Here is a 22,120-nt window from a genome sequence, read left to right on the forward strand (position 1 = left end):
TTTCCTTTGCACTCCACATCTCAACTTCCAGTCTTTCCGAGGTGGTCCTGCAGCCTGCACCCGCCTCAGTCCGCGCAGGCGCACCGGGCTCAGCCTACTTCCTGCTTCTCAGGGTCTCCCCTCATCTGACTGTCCTTCCCAGTCCCACAGCCTTCTCCCCGCTCCGCCACCCTCTATCCCTCCCCGGGCAGCCTGTGCTCACCTGTGCCTGAAGCAGCAGCAGCATCCCCAGCAGCACAGGGCCAGAGAGCAGCTCCATGGCACCCTGAGCTCCTGCCCCTAGCACCCGGGATTATAAAGGGTTAAGAAGGGGCGTGTCCTCCCCTTTCCCTGGGCTCTCACCAGCTGTTGTCAGGGCAACACAGTTTCTAAACAGGAGTTCAGATCTTACTTCCTGTCTTAGCCACAGAGTCTGCAAGGGTGAACCCACTGGGGCTGGTTCTGGGAGTAGAGGAAAGTTCCAGAGAGAAGTGTCTCTGGGTTCATAAGGATTTCTATAGGAGGGAAATCACTTGTTAAAGCATTAAAAGGAAAGAACAACATGCTTACAAATGGAATCGAAATCGTGGAGGACGTGGAAAAGGGCATTTTCAGGTTTCAAACAGCCTATAGCTTATTTGTTCAGCATATTGCCATTTAATCCCAAACTCCCTGCCGCCGCTGACTGGGCTCTCCCTAACTTCACATGTTCGCCATTTTCCACTGTAGCCACCTGTTCAGTTCCTACGGATAGAAATAAAATATCTTAGGGCTGGCAGGTGGCATGGTGGTTAAGGGCGCTGAACTCCCACATGGCCTACTGTGGTTCAAGTCTCAGACCTGGCGGCTTACTTTCTCATTTCTTCTCTATCACTCTGTCCCTCTCTGCTAAAATTAAAAATAAATAAATAAATAAACTTATTTGAAAAAAAAGGAAATAAAATATCTCTTCATTTAAAAAAAATAGAGCTACAGCTAAGCCTTGGATGGGGCCCATACGCGTGTGAGGAGCACCCGCTCCCCTGCCCATCTGTGTGCCGCCTCGCTGGCCTGTACCCCGAAGTCTGCAGCCCCATCAGTCCTGGAACTAGGTCACCCCAGGCGAACAGATGTGCAGTCCTTCCGGATAATGCCTAATTTCACCCTGGTGTTCACAGCAACTGGGGTCATGATGTGGCCTTCAGGGTCAGCTATTCCTTTAGGATTAGCCTTGCACAGGGCTCCCTACTGGTCTCTCTCTCTTTTTTTCCCTCCTGGGTTGGCTGTTTTCTTCAGGTTGATTGCTTTGCATATCAAAGATAGGATTGTGCAGGCGACCCAGACCGTCTTCCTGGCTGTGTGACAATGTAAGACCTGGCCTGTGGCCTCCTACACCCAGAGGAAGGATGACGCCAGGGCAGACTGCGCCAGATCTCTGGTCCCTAGGCAGCCTTTGGTTCGCCAGGGCCCAGGGCTCAGTGGCTTCCTATCCACACGGGCATGGGAATGTCAAGGGTAACCCGCCCTGGACTCAAAATGCAGAAAACTACTACCCGGAGTCCCTGGCTCTGTGCACTGTGTACTCCAGGGCTGTGGCCTCAGTGTGGGGACTGCAGACCTGGGCCTGGAGCACTGTCCCTGGGTGTGTGGGGCTGGTCCTGAGAGCCCAGGCTGTCTGAAGCAGAACTGAGACTCCTGGGGAAAGCTGGGTTGGCAGTGCTTGCCCGTTTTTTTTTTTTTTTTTTTTTTTATAATTTTCGCGTGCACTTGCCAGAAAGACAGAGACAGAAAGCAAGAAGTCACCCCCCCCACCCCAGGGAGGATGGCCACGCCGCAATCCCTCCTCCTCCATTCTCCTCTCGGGATCTTGGGTATGCATGCACACGCGCCCGGCGTGAGTTTAAGCCACCGGGTGTGGGACTTGAACTGCGGTCGACTACATGGGAGTTTAGCGACATGGCCATTACACTAACTGCTGGTCCCATTCTTCTTGGGTCCAGCTGGAACCTCATCTCCTGGGACCTTGGGGGCTCTTATGGGGGACTAAGGGAGGTGGTGCCCAGGGCCTTGCTTCTCACCTTATACCCTCCATGTGGGGTCACTGGTGAGCTGCTGTCCCCCTTGGCTGTCATATGTGGGTTCTGCGGTCAGGTGCCGACTCCCTCCTTCAGGGGCAATGGACTGTCCCAGCACAGGGAATGTCCTTCCCTTGGAACTGGTGCTGAGTACTAGTGATGCTGGCCACAGGCCCGGTCGAGTTTTCCCCTACATGTGGAAGGGCTGTGACCAGGCAAGCTGGGCCTCCGGAGCAGGGCTGTGCTCACCCCCTCCGCCCACCCACGTGGAGGCTCCCCATCGTGTTTGGACAGCAGCACTGCCAGCATGTGCTCAGCCTTTGTCAGCTGGGTGACAGGACCCAGTTCCTGGGTGCCGGCTTCCCACAGCTCCCTATAATGCTACCCCCATTCTCCCTCCACCTTCGTCCCTCAGCACGTCCAGGACCGGATGCTTCCACATTGGCCTTTACTCTCTCCGTGGGAAGACCCTCTCATTTCCAGAAGTCCCCCAAGAAGAGAACACACACATGTCTGTCCGTTTATTTCAAGGCATGGAGCACTGACGAGTCCCCAACCGGAGGAGGGGGAGAGACAAGAACATGGATACAAAAATCGTGGAATGAAAACGATCAGTTCTAGCTCAGGGCACCACCACGGCGTAGTTTAAGGCTCCGTATGTGTAGATGTACGTGTCGATGCGTGCACACGCACGCACGCACACAGAGGGACTGAGGCCGGAGGCATACTTTTGCTAGCAGCCCACCTAAAATATTGCAATTATGTTTATTAAAAAAGTGTAAAACAGGAAGACTATGTGTTGGTCTGAGCAAAGTGACAAGCTTGAGCCTCCCTGACCAAGGGGACGCTGGGCAGGCTCAGCCAACCCTGTGCACACCACTGCCCCCTGCGCACGCTCACTCACACCCAGCCACCTCCACCTGTACCCACACAAGCAGGCGGGGAGTGTCCCAGTACCTACCTACACTGCACTCCTGTCCAGTGGTAGAATAATCCCCTGCATCCTCAACAGAGTGGCCCTAGCCTGTTCCTGATGCCCCTCCTGGGTAACCTGGCAGCCCCGGCAGGGTCTCAGGAAGGAGGGCAAAGGCATCAGGGCATCTGAGCCCCGTGACTCCTGGGGGGCCCTGGGCCACTCCGGGCTCCTGGTTTGCTCCTTGAAACCTTCCCACTCACTGTGGCATGGGTATGACCACTCAGAGCCTGGGCAGGCCTTCCCAGCCCCCAGATCCATCAATCCCACGAGGCAAGTGGAGGCTGGACTGGGGACGGCCAGGCGTGATGACCAGGGAGCGCCTCGCACAATAAAAGCTGCATTTGGCTTTAGCATTAAGGCCGGCCTGGGCGGAAGGCCCTGCCGATGAGGCCAGGGTCCCCCATGTGGGGCCCAGCACGAGCAGGCCGTAGTGTCCCGCAGCCCCCAGGTCCCTCCTGCTGTCCTGTCCTGTCTGCACCGTGGGCCCCTCCGTCACAGTGTCTGTGCTTGCCGGGCCTCTCTGCCTCCCTGGGCTGACTTAAAGTGCTGGGTGCCTGGGAGGGAGGGTCTGGGGCTGGCCAGGAGTTCTGCAGGTGACGTCCTCGCTGCCAAAGGGCTCTTATTTGAGGATGTAGTTGATGAACAGCTGACACGCCAGGAACACCCAGAGCAGGAACCATGAGCGGGGACTCTGCAGGAGGCCCGGGGCTGGTGTGTGCCCAGCTCGCACCGTGGAGCTCAGCATGGCGGAGAGGTGCCTGCAAGGGAAGAGTGGGCAGTGGTGCTGGGGTCAGTGGGGCTCACTGTCCAGAGGCTGAGAGGTCCTTCCAGCTGCTGGGACTGGGGACAAAAGAGCTTTGTTGTTTGAGCCTCATTACCTGGGACTTCGTCACGGCCACCTGAGCAGCTCACGTGCGCTAGGTATGATGCCGTGTGTCTATTGAATTGGGTTGTTGGAAAAGTTAGGACACATTTTTTCAGAGAAAAACAGAAAAAATAAGTCACTTTTTCAACAATCCAATCATCCATGCAGAAGTTTCTGCTATTCCTCTGATCCCCATTTGCCTGGCAGCAAGCCTCCTTTGCAGAAATGTAATCTTATTTCTGGGCCTCAAAGGAACAGGCTTTTATGCAAAGTGGTATAAGTCACAGCAGGGCAGGAGACTCTTGCCAAAAGAAGGCTAGTTTTACTCATTGCACTGGTATTTGCTGCCAAGGCACCCCTGCATCCCATCCTGGGCATTCTGTCTTCCCTGGCGTTCCACAGCTGCCACAGTGTCCTTCCCTGCCAGGAGCCCACAGGGAATCACGGGGACTGTACCAGCTGTCCAGTGCTGGCTGGGTGCCTGGCTCAGCTCACCCCTGCACCCCATCTTCAGCCCACACACGGGGCACTGCTATAAACCCTGTTTCACAGAGGGGAGGCTGAGGTGCCCAAGCCCACAGCCAGGAGCCACACAGCACGGATCACAGTCAGGAGTCCGCTCTGGGACCTCAGCTGGATGCTGGGGTGTCCGCCAACAGGAAGAGCCCAAGTAGCCCGGCGGCCCATACCTACTTGGGCCATGGACACCCTGGGGCGTTTCCTGCTGGCTCTCCCACCGAGCAGACACCTAGGTGCTAGGGGCCCAGTGCCAAGCTGGGATGCCAGGGAGGGACTGCTGTACTGGGTGCCCAGTTTCTCTCTTTGCTGGGCCCCACGCATAGTGGGGTTTCTCCTGGGCCTACTCCAAAGCCCAGGCCTGGCCTAGTACCTCCCTCAGGGTTCCTTGAACTCCCTGGCCCTGTGGCCACCAAGCATCACTAACTCGGTCTGCTCCCTTGCTCAGCTCACCTGCCCTATTCTAGCCCCTGCCATGAGGGAACCCCAGGCACTTTCTTCCTGTTCTCCCCTCAGTAGCCTGACCCTCTGCAGGGCCCAGGGGTCCAGAGGCCTGGCCTCCCTCTGACCTCCCACCCCAGTTCCTCCAGCTCTCCTGCTCCTGACTGGGGGCCCTGGCTGGGAGCCCCAGCAGCGGGGCGAAGCCTACCTGTGGAGCTCCTGCTGGGCCTCCCGTATGGACAGGATGGCCTCGTGCAGTGCCTGCAGCCGCTGTGCCTCCTTCCTGCACCGAGGGCAGGGGCTCTCGCTGTCTGGGATGGCCAGGGGGGCGGGAGGGACACAGGGAGGGAGAGAGAAACGAGGATGAGCTGGGGTATTGGGTGGGAGGTAGGAAGGGTCTCAGGGTCGTGCAGGCTCCGGCCCTGCCTCACCTCCTAAGTGACCTGCAGGACTAAGCTAGGTACAGGGAGTCGGAGAAGGCCCCGAGGGGGTGCTTCTGGAGGGAACCCCAGGCTCAGCTGGCTTCTGAAAAGCCCTGGGAGAAGTGACCGGGGTGGCTCATCCACCACAGAGGCAGGGACCAAGCTGGAGAGACACAGGCTGCCCATTGAGAGCATAGCAGAAGAGGCCCACGGTGGCAGGAGCAGGACCAGAGGGATGATGCCTGGCTGCCTCACAGCACCCCTGCCATCCAAGGGAGCCCCTGGCCTAGTCCCCTCCTCCTTCTTCCTCCAGCCCCTGCTATGTCCTCATCAGCCCTTCAGAGGCTGAGTGGGCACAGACCCCTTGGAAGACCGAGGGCAGGCAGAGGAGCTCCCTGGCAGGGATGCGGACCCACACCTGGGAGGGAGCATGTCTGCCCTTCCTCTGCTGCAGAGGGGCTAAGGAGGGGCAGTTCCCCCCATCCAGTCCTCTTGGCCAGGTCAGGATCCAAGGTGTTCGGGGCCAGGGCCAAGGAGGGCTCACCGGGAACGAAGCTGCCGTCCTCGTCCTCATCGGAGAGCTCTGGGCAGGACTCGGGTGTGGAGCCGCTGCTCTCGGTGACCTGGCTGTGGCCGGAGGGCTGGTCACTGGCCTTGCGGAGCCGCCCATCTGGGCCAGGCCTCTGCAGAGAGAGGAGGCCGTTGTCTGTCACGTGGTGGCTCCACAGACCGGTTTTGCTATTCCCAGCACCCTGAGCACGTGTTCTCAGCCATGGCTCCTTGAACTCAGGTTATCCCTGAGTAGATGAGCCACACCTTGGCCACTCCTGTATTCCTGGTGCCCTGTTCGCAGCTGGCTGAGTGGGTGGATTCAGGGATATAGCAGGTTGGGCGAGGGATGCAACAGGTTGTCGCCCGCAGGGTGATCAGTGCTGATGCCCTGGGACGGTGTTTGAGCCTTGACGGGGCTGAGGCCGACTGGAGGGGCTGAGGAGTGGAGGAGGAAGCAGGGGGCCCTGGGGGTGGAAACCTGGTGTAGATGGGCTGAAAGGAGTGAAGTGGGTGAGGGAGGAGCGGGGCTGAAGTCAGGACAGTGGCGCTGCTGGGCCTCCGCTGGGGAGATGGCCACTGCACAACAGACAGAGCCATGCTGCATGTAAGGGTGGGGAGGGCATGACGAGCATCTGTCCTCTTGACACCTCCTGCCCTGGCACCTGGCCAGGGAGAAGGCAGGACACAGGTGAGCGAGGCGACTGGCCTGCGTCTTGCTGGAGGAATTAAAATTAGGACCATCCTTCCGATTTGAGTCTGGCTAGACCCTGGAGCCTGACAACAGCACCATCCTGCCCTGCACAGGCTGCACCCAGCTGTACACAGCAGTGCGGGCCTGCACACCCTGGAGCACGTGGGTGGAGTCGGTGCCACCTGGTGGCCACCTCTGGCATGGCACCGTGGAGGGCATAGGCTATCCTGGAGGGTGAGGGGAGCTCCCTCCCTGCTCATCTCTGCAGCCTTCTGCCCTCTCTCCTACCTTTCCAGGCTCAAGATCTGTGTGAACACTGGCTCTTCCTCCTCCTACCTGGGTAACTGAGCCTCCTCATCAATCGAATGAGGTAATGCTACTTTGACTTAGCAGAGGGCCCGACAGATCCTGGGCACACTGCCCTGCACACCAGGGTGCCTGGGAACTGAGCAGTCATGCCAAGCCAGGAATCCTGGATCCCTGGGCAGAGGTGGATGAGGATGTGAGGGGGAGTGTGGGGGGCGGGTCAGGTAGAGGGAGTGAGGGAGTGGTGGCCACACCTAAAGCTGAGACAGCCTTGGGTGGAGGCCCTGGGGGGTGGGTGGTGTTGACCTGGTCAAGGAGGCCCCAGGGGCATGTGGTGCTGACCTGGTGCCTCGGCCCTGGGCTGCTCAAGAATGTGGCCTGGCGGGCCATGGTCTCCCGCTGCAGGGTGTGCAGGATCCCGTCTTGCTCGAACTGGGCGATGTCCTTCAGGGGGTCCCAGGGGCTGCAGCTGGAAGGTCCAGAGGGTGAATGTCGGCAGAGGCGGCTCCATTCAGCCAGGCCCTCAGCCTTCCCGCAGTGCAGAGCCCCCAGGAGGGTGACCACTTCCCACTTGCAGAACCTTCTTCCTCTCCCAGGTACGGACAGGTGAGGAGGAAGCCAGGAGCTCCTGTGGCTCTCCTCAGGCTGGGCGAGGCAGGAGTGAGGGCAGCCTGCTAGGCCCGGCCCCAGCTCACAGGCCCAGGGCTGCCTGCACTCACTTTTCGTATTGGTAACGCCACTCCCGGGTGACAGGGTCCAGGTGGAACAGCTGTGGCTTCCAGGGCGTGAGGCTCTGCTGGCGCTCACGGGTCCGCTGCCGCTGTGCCTCCTCCAGTGCAAACTTCTCCTGCGTAGCCTTGTGCTGGTCACCCTCGCTGATGGCCCTGGTGACGTGCTGCCAGAGCCTGTGAGCCAGGAGACCCGCTCTGAGCTGGGGTCTGGGCAGTGCTGCCCTCTTGGCAGCTTGAAATCAGGCCTCTTGGAAGAGAGGCTCAGAGCAACCCACTACTTGGTTGCCCCCACTGGCGGGGAGTTCACTGCAGGCAGCCTATGTCTCCCGGGGCACCGTGTCTCCCCCTGAGAGTTTTGCCTGTGCTATGTTCACACCTCCCACCTGCAGGGACCTCCCTGTGGAGCTGTTGGTCATCTGCTGGCAGTGACAGGCCCTGGAGCCTGTTCCCCAGGCCTCGTTTCCCTCCTTGGGGAGGACATGCGATCTGCTGCAAGGGTTCGCCTAGTCTCTCTGCCAGGGATGTGTCCGGAATGCGCTCACAGCACCATAATCGGGTTGCACCAGGCTGGGTCCCGGGGGCCCCTCAGATGTGGGCGGCCTCACCTCTCAGATTCCAGCTCTGTCTGCTCCTCCAACAGCACCGTGTGCCGCTTCAGCCTCTGCCCGCGGACCTCCCCGCTGGAGGTCCAGAAGAGCTCCGTGCTTCCGCTGCCCTCCTCCTTGATAAACACGTCCCTGTCCTGCCCCAGATGGTGGTGTGGGGTCAGAGGTGCGGGCCCACGCAGTGACTGCCCAGGGGCCCCACCACACTCGCCCCACTGGGTTGGCCCCTTACCCAGTGTCCAGTGAGACTTGCCAGCACTTCCTCTCCAGACATGATCTTTCCTGAGATCTGGTTAATGCTTGCACTGCCCCCGAAGAAAGGCTGTAAGGACACAACCGGGGTGGCACCCAGTGAGCTTGAGTGAGGTCGGAGGAAGGTTCCAGAAGCACATCCTTGTGCACCCTGGAGTCATCACACTCAAGGGTGTGGGCCTGGCTAGGATGGGGCTCAGTGCTGGAGACCATGCCTCCCGGGGTGCCTGTGAGCTGAGATCCTGCAAAGCCAGGCATTAGGGTCCCATGCGGGGCTGGGGAGCTGGGGCGAGAGGGCTGGGCCAGAGGAGAGACCCTCCTCCTAAGCTCAGGATGCAGGTCCCTGCTAGGGCAGAGGCCCAGGCCTGACCTGGGCTGCTGTATGGCCTGCGGGCAGCCCTTGCCCCTCCTGGGCCCGTTTGTACTATGGGGATGCCAAGACCTGTCCCTTTGTGCCCTTGCTGGGAAAACCTCCCTGGGGCATAGGGAGGGTGGGAGGTGGTCCTCCTCACCCCTAGGCCTGCTTCTGCCCTGCCCTGCCCAGGTCCTGTCTCCACAGGCTGTACCAGCACTACCTTGAGCTTGAATTCCAGCTCGGCTTGGAAGTTGTTCTTCTCGCACTCGATGGTCACTTTCCCTCCCAGCTCCATGGTCATGGTGCCATACAGGATTCCTGAAATGCAGCCAGTGTCAGGCTGGGGCCATCCTGGCCCTGCTGAGCCCCTGGGGGGAGGCCTGAGTCAGGCCCGGGGAGGGTGAGCGGGGAGGGCAGGAGTTCCCAGGAGCAGAACAGCATGGGGAGGGGTCATTGTGATCAGGAAGACAGCTTCCTGGGTCCTTGCCAGGGCCTCAGCTCATGTCCAGGAGTCACCTGCACCTTTGCTGGGTCAGCTCCTCCACCAACACCCTGTTCCAGGCTCCCAGGAGCCCTGCAGCCCCAGTGAGTACTCGTCACAGCCTGTCACGCGACTGCAGTTCCTGCTCCAGTTGACTGCAGTTGGCTCCTAAGGACAGGTGTCTTCCCAGCTCACTGTGGTGTCCCAGGGGACAGAGTGGGCACCAGTCCCCAGGAGAGCACCCAGCATAGTTTAAAACCTTAATCTGCTTTTTAATTAATGAAGGAGAGAATAAATCTTCCATTTCTAGCCATATAGAGGACTTAATCTAATTAAAAGAACACTACCAGAAAACAAAACAAACCTTTTTTTAAAACTTGCTATAAGGTGTGTGTGCTAAGAGACACAGAGAGAGAAGGAGAGAGAGAGTTGAGGAAGTACCCCCCCCAGGGGAGATTGCCATGCTGCGATTTCTTTTCCTCCATTCTCTTCTCAGGATTTTGGGCACACATGCACACATGCTCAGTGTGACTTCTGGGACTTGAACCACGCCGTCAACCATGTGGGATCCAGCTGCCTTAACCACCATGCCACCTGCTGGCCCAGCCACAACATTTCTACTCTAAAAAAAACATTTAGAAATGTGGGATAAAGTATGTCGACATATTTTTGACACATTTTAAACCCCAATTGGGTATCTCTCGGTGGGATAACCTTAGAGACAGCTATTCCAGATGATGAAAGTCCTACAGGGATAGGGTCAGCATGGGGCATAGTGGTTAAGGTGTTGGACTCCCACATGCTTGACTGTGGTGAGAGGCCTGGCCCTGGTGACTTGGAACTCATGCCGGGTGTGTGGGTATGCGCACCCAGAATCCCGAGAAGAGAATGGAGGAGAAAGGATTCCAGCATGATCATTCCCTAGGGATGATTTCTTACTTTCTCTCTCTCTGTCTCTCCAGGGAGCACATGTGCCCTATAGCAAAAAATGTCTCTCTCTCATAAAGGGGAGGGGAGGGCGCACTACAGGTGGCATGGTGGTTAAAAGGCTCTGGATTCCCACCTGGCCAATGGCGGTTCAAGTCCTGGACCTGGAAGCTTACTTTCTTGCTTTCACTTTCTCTCTCTGGTCAGATTAAAATAATAATAATGATGATGATAACAAATTAAATAAATATTTTTTACAAAGTTAAAAAAAAATGGAGGGAGGACCAGCAGATGGTGTAATGGTTATGTCACTGGACTCCCATGTAGTTAACTGCAGTTTGAGTCCTGGACTCAGTGGCTCGAAACTCACGCCAGGTGTGTGTGTGCCTGTGTGTGTGTGCCCAAAGGGCTGAGAGGAGAATGAAGGAGAAGGGATTGCGGTGTGGCCTCCCTCCTGGGGGTGATTTCTCGCTTTCTGTCTCTCTGTCTCTGTCTCTCTGACAAGTGCATGTGCCTGATAGCAAAAAAATCTCTCTCTCTCAAAAGAAAGAAAGAAAGAAAGAAAAGAAATGAAAAAAAAAAAAAAGTCGCAGAGGGATATATGTCTTTAGGACAAAAATGATCATAGCCAGCCCTGTGTAGCATGGGCTGGATACTGCTGCTTAGCAGGCTGAGGCCACAGGGAGACTCAGGCTTGAGTCCCAGCCCACCCTAAGTGGCTAGGTGTGCTGGTGCACTTCTGTAGTCCCAACAACTTAGGAGGCTGAGGCAGAAGGACTGTGATATGGTGAGATCCTGTCTAAAACACACACACACACACACACACACACACACACACACACACACGGCCAGCAATTGGCATAATGGCTATGTTGCTGGACTCCCATGTATGTAGTCAACTGAGGTTCAAGTCCCGGACCTGGTGGCTTAAACTCATACCAGGTGCGTGTGCATGTGTGCCCAAGATCCAATGGAAAAGAGATTGTGGTGTGCCCATCCCCTCTGGGTGGTGATTTCTCGCTTTCTGTTTCTCTGTCTCTCTGTCTTTCTGGCGAGCACACATGCCCTATAGGAAAAACCTCTCAAACACACACACACACACACACAGCTACAGCTCAGCAAAAAGTCCACCCACTGCAAAGTGAGAATCAAGGAAATACTTGTGTTGGCCTGGGCTCTAGGGGTTAAAAACAAAAACCAAACTCTCCATGAATTTGTAAGGCAAGTTTGAGATTCAAATCTAGTAGATGGCATGGTGGTTAAGGCACTGGACTCCCACCTGTTTGACCACGGTTCAAGTCTTGGACCTGGTGGCTTGCTTTCTCTCTCTCTCTCTCTCTCTGTCTCTCTGGTCAAATTAAAGTAAATGAATGAATAAATAAAGTTAAATTAAAAAATAAAGATATTTTAAATCTGTCAAACCAAACATTAGAAATTCTTCCTTTCATAGGAGTATATGGCTAAAGAGGCAAACTATTTTTTCAAAATAGCTCTTTTAGTATGGTTTCTTATTAGCGTACTTGTAGTACAGATCTACTGGTATCAGGAGCGGGATCTCCTAATATGCTTCAGATAGGAATCTGTTCCACCCCTTCCACAAGAGGTTTTTGCTATAGGGTGCTTGCACTCACCAGAAAGAGAGAGACAGGGATAGAAAGTGAGAAATCACCCCCCCCCCAGGGGAGACAGAGAGATAGAAAGCGAGAAATCACCCCCCCCCAAGGGGGATGGACACTCCGCAGTTCCTTCTCCTCCATCCTCCTCTTGGGATCTTGGGTACGCATGCACACGCACCCGGTATGAGTTTAAGCTGCCGAGTCCGGGACTCGAACCATGGTTGACTACATGGGAGTCCAGCGACATAGCCATTATGCCAGCTGCTGGTCCCAGATAGGAATCCTAAATGATGGAGTAAAGATGAATCCATTGGTTACCACGCCTGGGAGGAGCTTTTGGATAAATAATTTTTATGTGCTGGAATGTTAAATCTTGATTTAAAACTTGTTCAGTTCATGTTCTTATTCCTCGTCCAGAATCACCTTACTCGTTCGCTCTGCTTAAACTTAGGGCGAGAAATGGGGTTGGTAAGGGTCGCCCTGGGGACAGCATGGTGAAGAGTGGGCTGGCCGAGGGCAGCGGGGCACTGGGCTGGAAGTGAGGGTGGTAGGCAGCGATCACAAGGTAGGAAGAGGGAAACAAGGGGAGATGGCAAGGGCGGGTGACCACCCAGTGCCCAGGCTAGCGATGCGAGAACAAAGCCTCTCTGCGCCAACCGGGCCAGCGCCTCCTCCACTGGGGCAGCACTGGATGACTGAAGGGAGGATGTTTCCCTAGCCAGAAAATCAGGACATAAATCTGCAATCACCTGAGCCGTGCAGGAAGATCAAAGAGGCGCTGTGCCTCCCAGCCGGCCCCAGTGTGGATTTTAAGCCACTGGGTCTAGGACTGTGGTCGACCTCGTGGGAGTTCAGCAATGTAACCGTTACTTCATCTGCTGGTTCCAGCTAGTTTTTTTTTTTTTCAGAATTATTTATTTATTTAATTCTATTTGTTATTATTATTATTATTTTTTAATTTGACCAGAGAGAGACAGAAAGAGAGGGAAAGAAAGCAAGAAAGCAAGCTGCCAGGTCTGGGACTCCAACTATGGTCAGTCATGTGGTAATCCAGTGTCTTTAACCACCATGCCACCTGCCAGCCCCCCCAGCTAATTATTGTTTAATTTGCTACAGGGCATGCACACTCTCCAGAGAGAGACAAGGAGGGTGGGGAGATGGGAAGGGAGTGAGAAAGCAAGCCACCAGGTCCAGGACTTGAACCTCTGTCGGTCATACATATGGGAGTCTAGTGCCTTTAACTGCCATGCCACCTAGTAAGGCACCTCTGAGAGGATATAGCAGTAATTTGATAGAGAAATTAGAACTATTGGTTACAATGCTCTAAGATTTACAAGAAGGTATTGCAAACATGACCAGGAGTGAGTACAAAGGAGAGACGGGTTTGAAATGGAACCCAGTAGAACTAAAAAAAAAGAAAGAAACAATGAAATGGAAAAACCAGTGGCTGGGGCAAGCAGATGGTATAGTGGTTACATCGCTGGACTCTCACATGGACGACTGTGGTTTGAGTCCTGGACCTGGTAGCTTGAAAATCACGCTGGGTGCGTGTGCATGTGTGCCCAAGATCCTGGGAGGAGAATGGAGGAGCAGCAGCTGAGGTGTGGCCATCCCCTCTGGGGAGTGATTTCTCACTTTCCCTCTCACTGTCTCTCCTGGGAGCACATACACCCTAAGGTGTCTTTTATTCATTTTTAAAAAAATGTATTTATATTTTGTGAGAGATTTTTGCTATAGGGGGTGTGTGCTCACCAGAGAGAGGGAAAGACAGAAAATGAGAAATCACCCCACCCCCCAAGGAGGGATGGCCATGCTGCAATCCCTTCTCCTCCATTCTTCTCTCAGGATTTTTGGCACGCATGCACCAGAGCCCAGGGTGAGTTTTAAGCCACTGGGACTTGAACTGTGGTCGATTATGTAGGAGTCTGGTGATGTAACCATTATGCCATCTATTGGTCCCACATCCCTAAGGTGTGGAGAGAAAAAAAAAAAACAGGAAACAAATATCAGTGGCTGAGTTAAACATGAGATGAATTAGTGTTGAAGACAAAGCTAAAGAAATGATCGAGAATACAGAGAGACAGAGAGGCCCAGGGCCTGCTGGCTAAGGGAGCAGGATCCCACATGGTCACTACAGTTTGAGTCTCGGCCCTGGTGGGTTGAAAAGCATGCCAGGTACACGCGCACGCATGTCCACGATGCAGGTAGGATGGAGAGATGGTGGAGAAGGGATTGGGCATGATCATGCCCCATTCCCGGCTGCCTTCTCTTTCCTCTCTCTCTGTCTCTGTTTCTCCATCTCCCTCTGCAAGTGCACACACCCTCTGGCAATTAAAAAAGAAAATTGGATAAAAGATGAGATGGAAACACTATGCTCCCAGAACGTGGGTAACAGTTTAACTTCTTTCTCATTGGAGTTCTGGAAGGAACAATGGAAAAATTGAGACAGAGGCAGTATTTAACAAATACTAATGATTTTAAATTTTCTAATCTTGCTCAATTCCACCAAATCTCAGGTTCAGAGTTAAAAAAAAATAACCAAACAAAAAACAAAACAAAAACCCTCAAGCAACTAACACAAAAAAGGAATTCAGAGCCATCAAGCCACAAAAAGACATGGGGGAAATCTTCAAACGCATATTACTTTAGTAAAAGAAGCCAGATTAAAAAAGTTACATACTGGGGTTAGCAGGTGGCATGGCGGTTAGGTTGCTGGATTCCACGTGGCCGACTGCCGTTCAAATCCTAGACTCAGTGGCTTGAAAATGACAACAAATAAATAGATACATAAACAAATAAATGTAAAAATTTTTAAAAATGGCTACATACTGGGACAAGCAGGTGGTGTGGTGGTTAAGGTGCTGGCCTCCCATATGGTCGACTGTTGTTCAAGTCCCAGACCTGGTGACTTGAAAATCACGCCAGGCGCACGTATCCCCATGCCCAAAATCCTGAGAGGAGAATGGAAGAGAAAGGATTGTGGCGTGGCCATCCTCCCTAGGGGAGTGATATCTCATTTTCTCTCTATCTCTCTCTCCGACAAGTACACATGCCCTATGGCAAAAGTCTAAACTAAATAAATAAAAGATTACATACTATTATGACATTCTAGAAAAGGCGAAACTATGGAGAAAAGATCAGTGATCGCCAGAGGTTGAGAGGGAGGGAGAGGCCAGCAGATGGTGTAGTGGCTACGTCACTGGACTCCCACATGGCCAACTGAGAGTTTCTGACCCGGTGGTTTGAAAATCACACTGGGCAGGGCCGGCAGATGGTGTAGTGGTTACGGTGCTGGACTTCCACATGGCCGACCACAGTTTGAGTGCCAGACCCGGTGGCTTGAAACACATCAGGTGTATGTGCATGTGTGCTCGAGATCCCAGGAGGAGAATGGAGGAGAAGGGATTGCAGTGTGGGCCATCTCCCCTGGGGGTGATTTCTCACATTCTCTCTCACTATCTCTGTCTCTCTCCCCAGCAAGTGCACACACCCTAAGGCAAAAACCTCTTAAAAACAAATAAAACAACAACAACAACACAAAAATGCGGGGTGGGGGGAGATGACTAGTGGGCTTGTCTATTCATGTGTAAACCTAAGAGATTTTTAGGGTAGTAACCCTATTCTGATGGGTCATCGGGAAGGTCATGATATATTTTTCTATGCAAAAATGTGTCACGGCTTTCCTGAGGGCCCACTCTATGGTACTGTGGTGGCAGATAACGTCTTCACGGATTTGTCCAAACCTGCAGGATGAACACCACCAAGAACGAACTCTAATGTGGACCGTGGGCTTTTGTTAATAACGTGTTAACCCTAGCTCACCAAATGTAATGAAGGCACCACACTAAAGTAAGATGTTTGTAACAGGGGAAACCGGGTATGTGTGGTGTAGCCAGCAAAAGGGAACTCTCTGTGCTTTCTGCTCAGTTTTTCTGTAAACCTACAACCGCTGTAAAAAATTGTCTGTTAAGGTCCCGCCATAATGGTGTGAGCGATAAGGCACCACTGCATGGTACCGGAGCCCCAAGGGAAGGCCCGGGGCCTGATCCCAGGTTGACCTGAATGTGGTGGGCACACCGTGCACGCTGAGGAGCTGGCTGTCACAGTGTGGTGAGACCCTGGGGGAGGTACCTGTCTCTCTCTCCCTCATATAAAGGAAATACATAATTTTATTTTAAAGTCTATAGGAACCAGCAGGTGGCGTGGTGGTTAAGGTGCTTATTCCACATGGCCGACCGTGGTTTGAGTCCTGGACCTGGTGGCTTGCTTTCTCACTTTCCCCTTCTCTTGCTCTCTCTCTCTCTGTCTCTTTGTTCAAATTACAAAATAAATAATAATAACAAATGAAATTTTAAAAAGTCTATAAATGAAAAATAAAAAAGAAACCTAACATACTATTGTGAGATTATAGAATATTGAAGACAAGAAAAAAATTTTTTTTTTTTTTTACCATAGGACATGTGTGCTTGCTGGAAAGAGAAAGAGACAGACAAAGAAGGCAAGAAATCACCCCCTGGGGCAGATGGCCACACTGCAATTTTCTCTCCTCCATTCTTCTCTAGGGATTTTGGGCATGCATGCACAGATTCCTGGCATGATTTTCAAGCCGCCAGGTCCAGGACTCGAACCATGGTCAGCTATGTGGAAGTCTAGCACCTTACCCTGATGCCTCCTGCTGACCCCACAAAGGGAAACATCTTAAAAATAGGTACACAAAGAAATGTGGTATTATCACTTGAAGATAATTTTATAGTATTATCAACCGGACTAGGGAGAAATGTACACATGTTGGAATATTCACTTTGTAAGCTAAATAATGTGATTAAATATATAAAAGAACAAGAAACAAAAAAATAATAAAGAAACAACAACAACAACAACAAAATAGGTACACAGAGGGGGCTGGCAGGTGGCATGGTGGTTAGGGCGCTGGACTCCTACATGGCTGGCCACAGTTCAAGTCCTGGACCTGGTGGCTTGTTTTCTCATTCTCCCTTTCTCTGTCTCTCTCTGGTCAAATTGAATAATAATAATAATAAAATAATTATTTCAATAAACAATAGCCACACAGAAAATTCCATTAGGTAACAAGTAGGCTGAAAGCCCACTGGTCACCCACCACAATGGAAGCCAGACGGCAATAAAAAAAATGTCTTTCAAGGGGAGAAAAAGAACATTCAACCTGGGATTATACACCTAGCTCAGAAAAGTCGACAAATGAGGGTAAAATAAAGATCCCTTTAAACAAATCAAAACAAGAGGTTAGCATCTAGACACTCTCCCGAGGGCTAGCCTGAGTTCCGTGCGCAGGGGTGGAGGGCAGACTCACCTTTGCAGTGGGCGTAGGGCATGGTGAGGGTGTAATCCTCTGCTCGATTCAGGAAGGTGAGTGTGGCCTTGCCGTCCAGCAGAGCGGACAGTGAGTTTCCTGCAGAGATGGGGCAGTGGAACCCGTGAGTGCAGACAGACCCTTGCACCTGGGACCTCCCCGGAAGTCTAGCATCACAGAGCTCCGGACACCTCCGCTGTCTGACGGTGGGCAGTCACTTAGCCTCTCTGAGCCTTACGTTGTGCAAAAGCCCTGTTTAGTTCACACTTGTCACCTATCCTGAGAACTTATTTGACTTGTAACATATTAGTGGTTTATTTCAATGATTAACTAGGGATTCTCAGGACAGAGGCTGCAAATCTTTTGGAACTAGCCTGAGCCCCATTGGATTTTCTTTCTTCTTTTTTTTGGAGAGGTTTTTGCTATAGGGCGCGTGTACTGGCCAGAAAAAGAGAGAGAGAGACATAGAGACAGAAAGCAAGAAATCACCCCCCAGGGGGGATGGTCACGCCGCAATCCCTTCTCCTCCATTCTCCTCTCGGGATCTTGGGCACGCACGCACACATGCCCGGCTTGAGTTTAAGCCACCAGGTCCAGGACTCGAACCATGGTCGACTACATGAGAGTCCAGTGACATAGCCATTACGCCAACTGCTGCCCCCCCCACCCCGGGTTTTAAACACTTCTTGCGGGGGCAGGCTCTGGGCTGGTAATTGCAGCCAGTAATAGGATCACAGGGCTGGAAAAGGTGAGTGGAACTTGAGGGCAGAGGTCACCTGTTACCCTATGCGGGCTCGCTCACACCCAGCACACAGCTGGGCACAAGAAAGAACTCAGCACAGACCTGCCCAGAGATGGAAATGGGAAAAAGGTGTGTCTGATGTGAAAGAAGGAAACACACACTTACGCTGCCAGGCTCCAGAGCGGTACTGCCCAGCAGGATTCTGTGCTGGCTGGACTTCCACCCAGCCTGTCCCACATGGTGGTCACAGCTAAGCATGGCTACTGGGCTTGTGCAACTGAGGGTCTGCATTTTAAATGATAGTTCCTTCTTTCTTTTCTTTTTAGTTTTGTTATGGGACATGTGCACATCCAAAGAGATAGAGAAAAAGAGAGGGAAAATGCAAAATCACCCCCAGGGGGGATGGCAATGCCACAATCCCTTTTCCTCCATGCTCCTGTTGAGATTTTGGGCATGCACGCACATGTGCTCGGTGTGTTTTTCAAGCTGCTGGGTCCGGGACTTGAACCACACAGGTGGCCATGTGGGAACCAGCTGCCTTAATCTCCATGCTGCCTGCTGGCCCAATTATATTTCATTCTAATCAATTTAACTTGCCACATGCAGGCAGTAACTACCAAATTGGATGGCTCAGCCCTGGAGCGCATCTTTCCACGAAGTTCTTCAATCTTCAGGACCTCTCCACAGCAGGGCCCGCTCTCAGCGGAGGGAGCAAGGCCAGAACGGGGGAGTCAGCTCTGGACTGGCCCTGCCCGGCTGCAGGTCTGAGCACTTTTCTTTCCTTTTTTTAAGAGAGATTTTTTTTGCTAGAGAGCATGTGTACTCACTGGAGAGAGACAGAGACAGGGAAACAGAAAGTGAGAAATCATCCCCTAGAAGGGATGGTGTCGGTGTCCGGCTCACTCAGGGCCTCTCTCCGAACCTTTCCTTACAGGATGGCCATTCTACAATCCCTTCTTCTCCATTCTCCTCCCTTCTCTTGGGATTTTGGGCTTGCACACACACATGCCCGGTGTGAGTTTTAAGCCACTGGATCTGGGTTCCAGATGGCGGTCGACTATGTGGGAGTCCAGGAACATAACCATGCGCCATCTGCTGGTCCCAGGTCTGAGCACTTTTACTTTCACATAGACCCTGACCACAGGGGCCACCACGTGAGGTCCTGCTGTCCACCGGCTCCTGGGGCCCCAGGAAGTCCTTACCGTAGAACCTGGACTTGGCTGTGATGCTGCCGCTGATGCAGAAGCCGTCCTTTCGGTTGCTGACATGGAAGGCAGACACGGGCGGGTGGTGGGACACCTGTGGGCAGAGGGGCAGGTCCTGAAATGGCCCTGAACAGGCAAACCCAGGAGAGAGTTTGGCTCCCAGCCCCATGTGAGGGAGGTATTCTTAGGGAATTTCCAGGAGCCAGGGCTGAGTCATGGGGCCCGGGAGCAAACTCACAGCCCTGAATCCCGAGTGCCCCCTTGGGAAATGGGCTGTGCTGCTCCCCTCCCTAAGGGGACACTGTCTGCGGCCACAGCCATAGTATTGATCTGCTCTGCTCCTCCCGCTGGCAGCACCTGGTCTGGGGTGCTCCCAATGGGCAGGATATGGAGCCACTGAGAACCTCGCACTCTAATCAGAGGTGCCCCCGCCTGCTGCCAAGGTCTGCCCACTGCAGAGCCTGGTGCCCAGCACCCAGCACCCAACCCTGGTGGAGGCAGGGGTTGGGGGCCTTGCCTGCTCTGCTATGTAGAAGGTGTGGCTGTTGGTCTGGGGATGGAACCAGCAGCAGCGGAAGGTCTCCCCCAGGATGGGGTTGTAGGGCTTCTTGATTCCCTGTAAGCAATGAACAAACGTCATAGGCCCCGCGGGACAGTGTGCACCTGCGACCCAAGGAACCAGGCTCGACTCCTAACCCACCCCAAAAAGCCAGGCTGGTGGTGCACACCGGTAGTCCCAGCTCTAGTCCCAGCTACAATCCCAGCTAAAGCTTAGGCGGGTGGGTCACACCACAGCAAGGGCCTGTCCAAAACACCACACACACACACACACACACACACACACACACACACACACACACACACACACACACACACACACACACACACACACACACACACACACACACACACACACACACACACACACACACACACACACACACACACACACACACACACACACACACTTTCAGGAATCAGGTGGTAAAGGGCCACAGTGCAGTGCTGGGTCATGGACCTGCGCTGAGTGAGGTGTGGACTGAGGGGCCACATGGTGGGCAGCCTGCCACCCATAGCCTGGGAGTCCAGGAGGAATGGCCTGATTTGCCCATATCTGAGAACAGCACCCCACTTCTGCTTTAGGGAGACTATGCTTTGTGCATGGTTTACATTCTGGGGGGATACCCTAGAAAACATCCTGTCTACTTCTTGGCTCAGAGGGATACACATGACCCTGACCAGGTCAACTCTCCCTGGATTTTGGGTATAGCCCGCTCAATGCTGACCTCAGGGTGCCGGGCTCCACTCCAACCTGCTGTAGGGTTCTTGGTTCATCCCGTCTCCTCCTGAGCCTCGATTTTCCCATTTGTGCAATGAAGAGGTGGGACCAGAACCACTTTTCAAACATGTGTCCCCCAGAACCCCAGGGCTGTGTGGTGCGGTCTGGGAAGTGGGCCATCTGCAGGCTGCTCCCCTCATTACAACCAAGCAGCTCTGCTGGAATCTGAGTCCCAGCCTGGGGTTTTAAAAGGTTTTGTGACTACGGCATTAGGAAAATCCTGGCTCCCAAAGGCACCTTGAGGCCTGTGTAGAAGTCCTTTCCTAGCAGGGCTGTGTGTGGCAGTGTCTCCAATTCAGCTGTTTTCTTGGGGAGGGGGAGGAAAAGGCCTTGCTAGGCCCCTCCTGGAATCAGGACCACCCAGGGGGCCTGGTCTGAGCTGTCCAGAGGGCCTATGGGAAGTCAGAGCTCTGTCCCCTATCTCTGAGGATCTAGAGACACCAGGGGCATGAGCAGGATCCTTTAAGTCCCTGTGGGATGGGGGTAGCCAGGGACTCAGAGCAGGTGGCGGGGATGGGGGCTGAGTGGACAGACCTGGGGTGTAGACCCTTCTCCCCGCCAGCCACTCCTTACCTTGGGTTTCTTGTAGAAGCCCGACAGGTACCACCGCAGCACGAGCTTCATTCGGCTGTAGGCGTCCTCCTCCATGGCCGCCCTGGAACAGATGGGGACTCTGACTCCAGGCAGGTCCTTCCCTGAGCCCTCCCTCTTCCATCCCAACCTCCACCCACTCAGTTGGAGACAGGCCACCTTGGCTTGCTCTGGACACTCTCCCCCAGCCTGCCCCGGCAGCCCCGAAGCAGGGGAACTTTCCCTGGGAAGTGAGTTCTCCACCTAATCAGGAAGGGCCAGGGTCACTCCCATGCTGGGGCAGAGAGGTCGCTGCTGGGCTTCCAGGGTCCTCTGCCCCTGGGGGGCCCTCACTCTCATCCTGACTCCTGACTGTGCAGCCCCCTTTCCTGTCTCTGCAGTCCATAAGGGTCACCATGCACAGTGCAAGGCTCAGGGCATACAGCAGGGCCGAGGGCATACAGCAGGGCTCAGGGTGTACAGCAGGGCTCAGTGGGGTGGAGCAGGGCTCAGGGGTGGAGCAGGGCTAGGGGTGGAGCAGGGCTCAGGGGTGGAGCAGGGTTATGGGTGGAACAGGGCTCAGAGGTGGAGCAGGGCTATGGGTGGAGCAAGGCTCAGAGGTGGAGCAGGGCTCAGGGATGAAGTAGGGATCAGGGGGCAGAGCAGGGCTCAGGGTGAACAGCAGAGCTCAGAGCGTACAGCACGGCTCAGGGCGAACAGCAGGGTTCAGGACATACAGCAGGGCTCAGGGTGAACAGCAGGACTCAGGGTGAGACCTTATAGCACCAACTCACGCTGACAGCTCCAGCCCTGAGCACACTGCCTCCCCAGCCTCCCTCTCCACCAGTTCCTCTCAGGGCTGGTCTTGGGCACTGGGCCACCATGGAGGCCAGAGTCATAGAGACAGTGGACCAAACTCAGCCCCGGTCCTATGGACGTGTGCCTAGGGGCCCTGGACAGCTCCGTGGAGCAGGCTGCAAGGTCTCTGGATGCACACCCATGTGCACATGCGTGCAGAGGTGTGGGCGCTCACCTGGAGAGCAGGTCGGCGTGGTAGTAGTAGTCAGAGAGCTTGTTGAGGAAGGAGCGTGGCTCCAGCACGAAGGTGGGCAGCACCACGCGGGACAGGTCCATGCCGGGCCGCAGCTGCGTCCGCAGGCACCCCG

At 54.2% G+C, this 22,120-nt stretch overlaps 1 protein-coding gene and 1 non-coding gene across 5 annotated transcripts in view; one reads left to right on the top strand and one right to left on the bottom strand.

The window, feature by feature from the left end:
• Nucleotides 1-366: 366 nt before the first annotated feature.
• LOC114009145 (small nucleolar RNA SNORD22) lies at nucleotides 367-483 on the top strand. The gene has a single exon (XR_003550615.1). It is a non-coding gene; the product is annotated as a small nucleolar RNA SNORD22 (small nucleolar RNA).
• Nucleotides 484-2,541: 2,058 nt separating this feature from the next.
• Nucleotides 2,542-22,120, bottom strand: part of OSBPL5 (oxysterol binding protein like 5) — a 90,384-nt gene continuing 70,805 nt past the window's right edge. For 3 of the 4 annotated variants that reach the window (XM_006141090.3, XM_027774419.1, XM_006141087.3), the window contains 13 exons: nucleotides 21,988-22,120; nucleotides 20,958-21,039; nucleotides 19,563-19,661; nucleotides 19,043-19,139; nucleotides 17,099-17,197; nucleotides 8,966-9,063; nucleotides 8,371-8,460; nucleotides 8,139-8,275; nucleotides 7,522-7,707; nucleotides 7,145-7,271; nucleotides 5,798-5,936; nucleotides 5,040-5,142; nucleotides 2,542-3,767 (listed from right to left, as the gene is read on the bottom strand). The exon at nucleotides 21,988-22,120 is cut by the window's right edge and continues 76 nt beyond it. In XM_006141090.3, coding sequence (XP_006141152.1) covers nucleotides 3,629-3,767; nucleotides 5,040-5,142; nucleotides 5,798-5,936; nucleotides 7,145-7,271; nucleotides 7,522-7,707; nucleotides 8,139-8,275; nucleotides 8,371-8,460; nucleotides 8,966-9,063; nucleotides 17,099-17,197; nucleotides 19,043-19,139; nucleotides 19,563-19,661; nucleotides 20,958-21,039; nucleotides 21,988-22,120 — 1,529 coding nt within the window. In that variant the 3' untranslated portion in view covers nucleotides 2,542-3,628. The remainder of the gene's footprint in view (nucleotides 3,768-5,039; nucleotides 5,143-5,797; nucleotides 5,937-7,144; nucleotides 7,272-7,521; nucleotides 7,708-8,138; nucleotides 8,276-8,370; nucleotides 8,461-8,965; nucleotides 9,064-17,098; nucleotides 17,198-19,042; nucleotides 19,140-19,562; nucleotides 19,662-20,957; nucleotides 21,040-21,987) is intronic. The other variant, XM_006141088.3, reaches the window with a different exon arrangement.

Source organism: Tupaia chinensis, unplaced genomic scaffold, assembly GCF_000334495.1.
Source record: "Tupaia chinensis unplaced genomic scaffold, TupChi_1.0 Scaffold000047_1, whole genome shotgun sequence".
Lineage (NCBI taxonomy): Eukaryota > Metazoa > Chordata > Mammalia > Scandentia > Tupaiidae > Tupaia > Tupaia belangeri.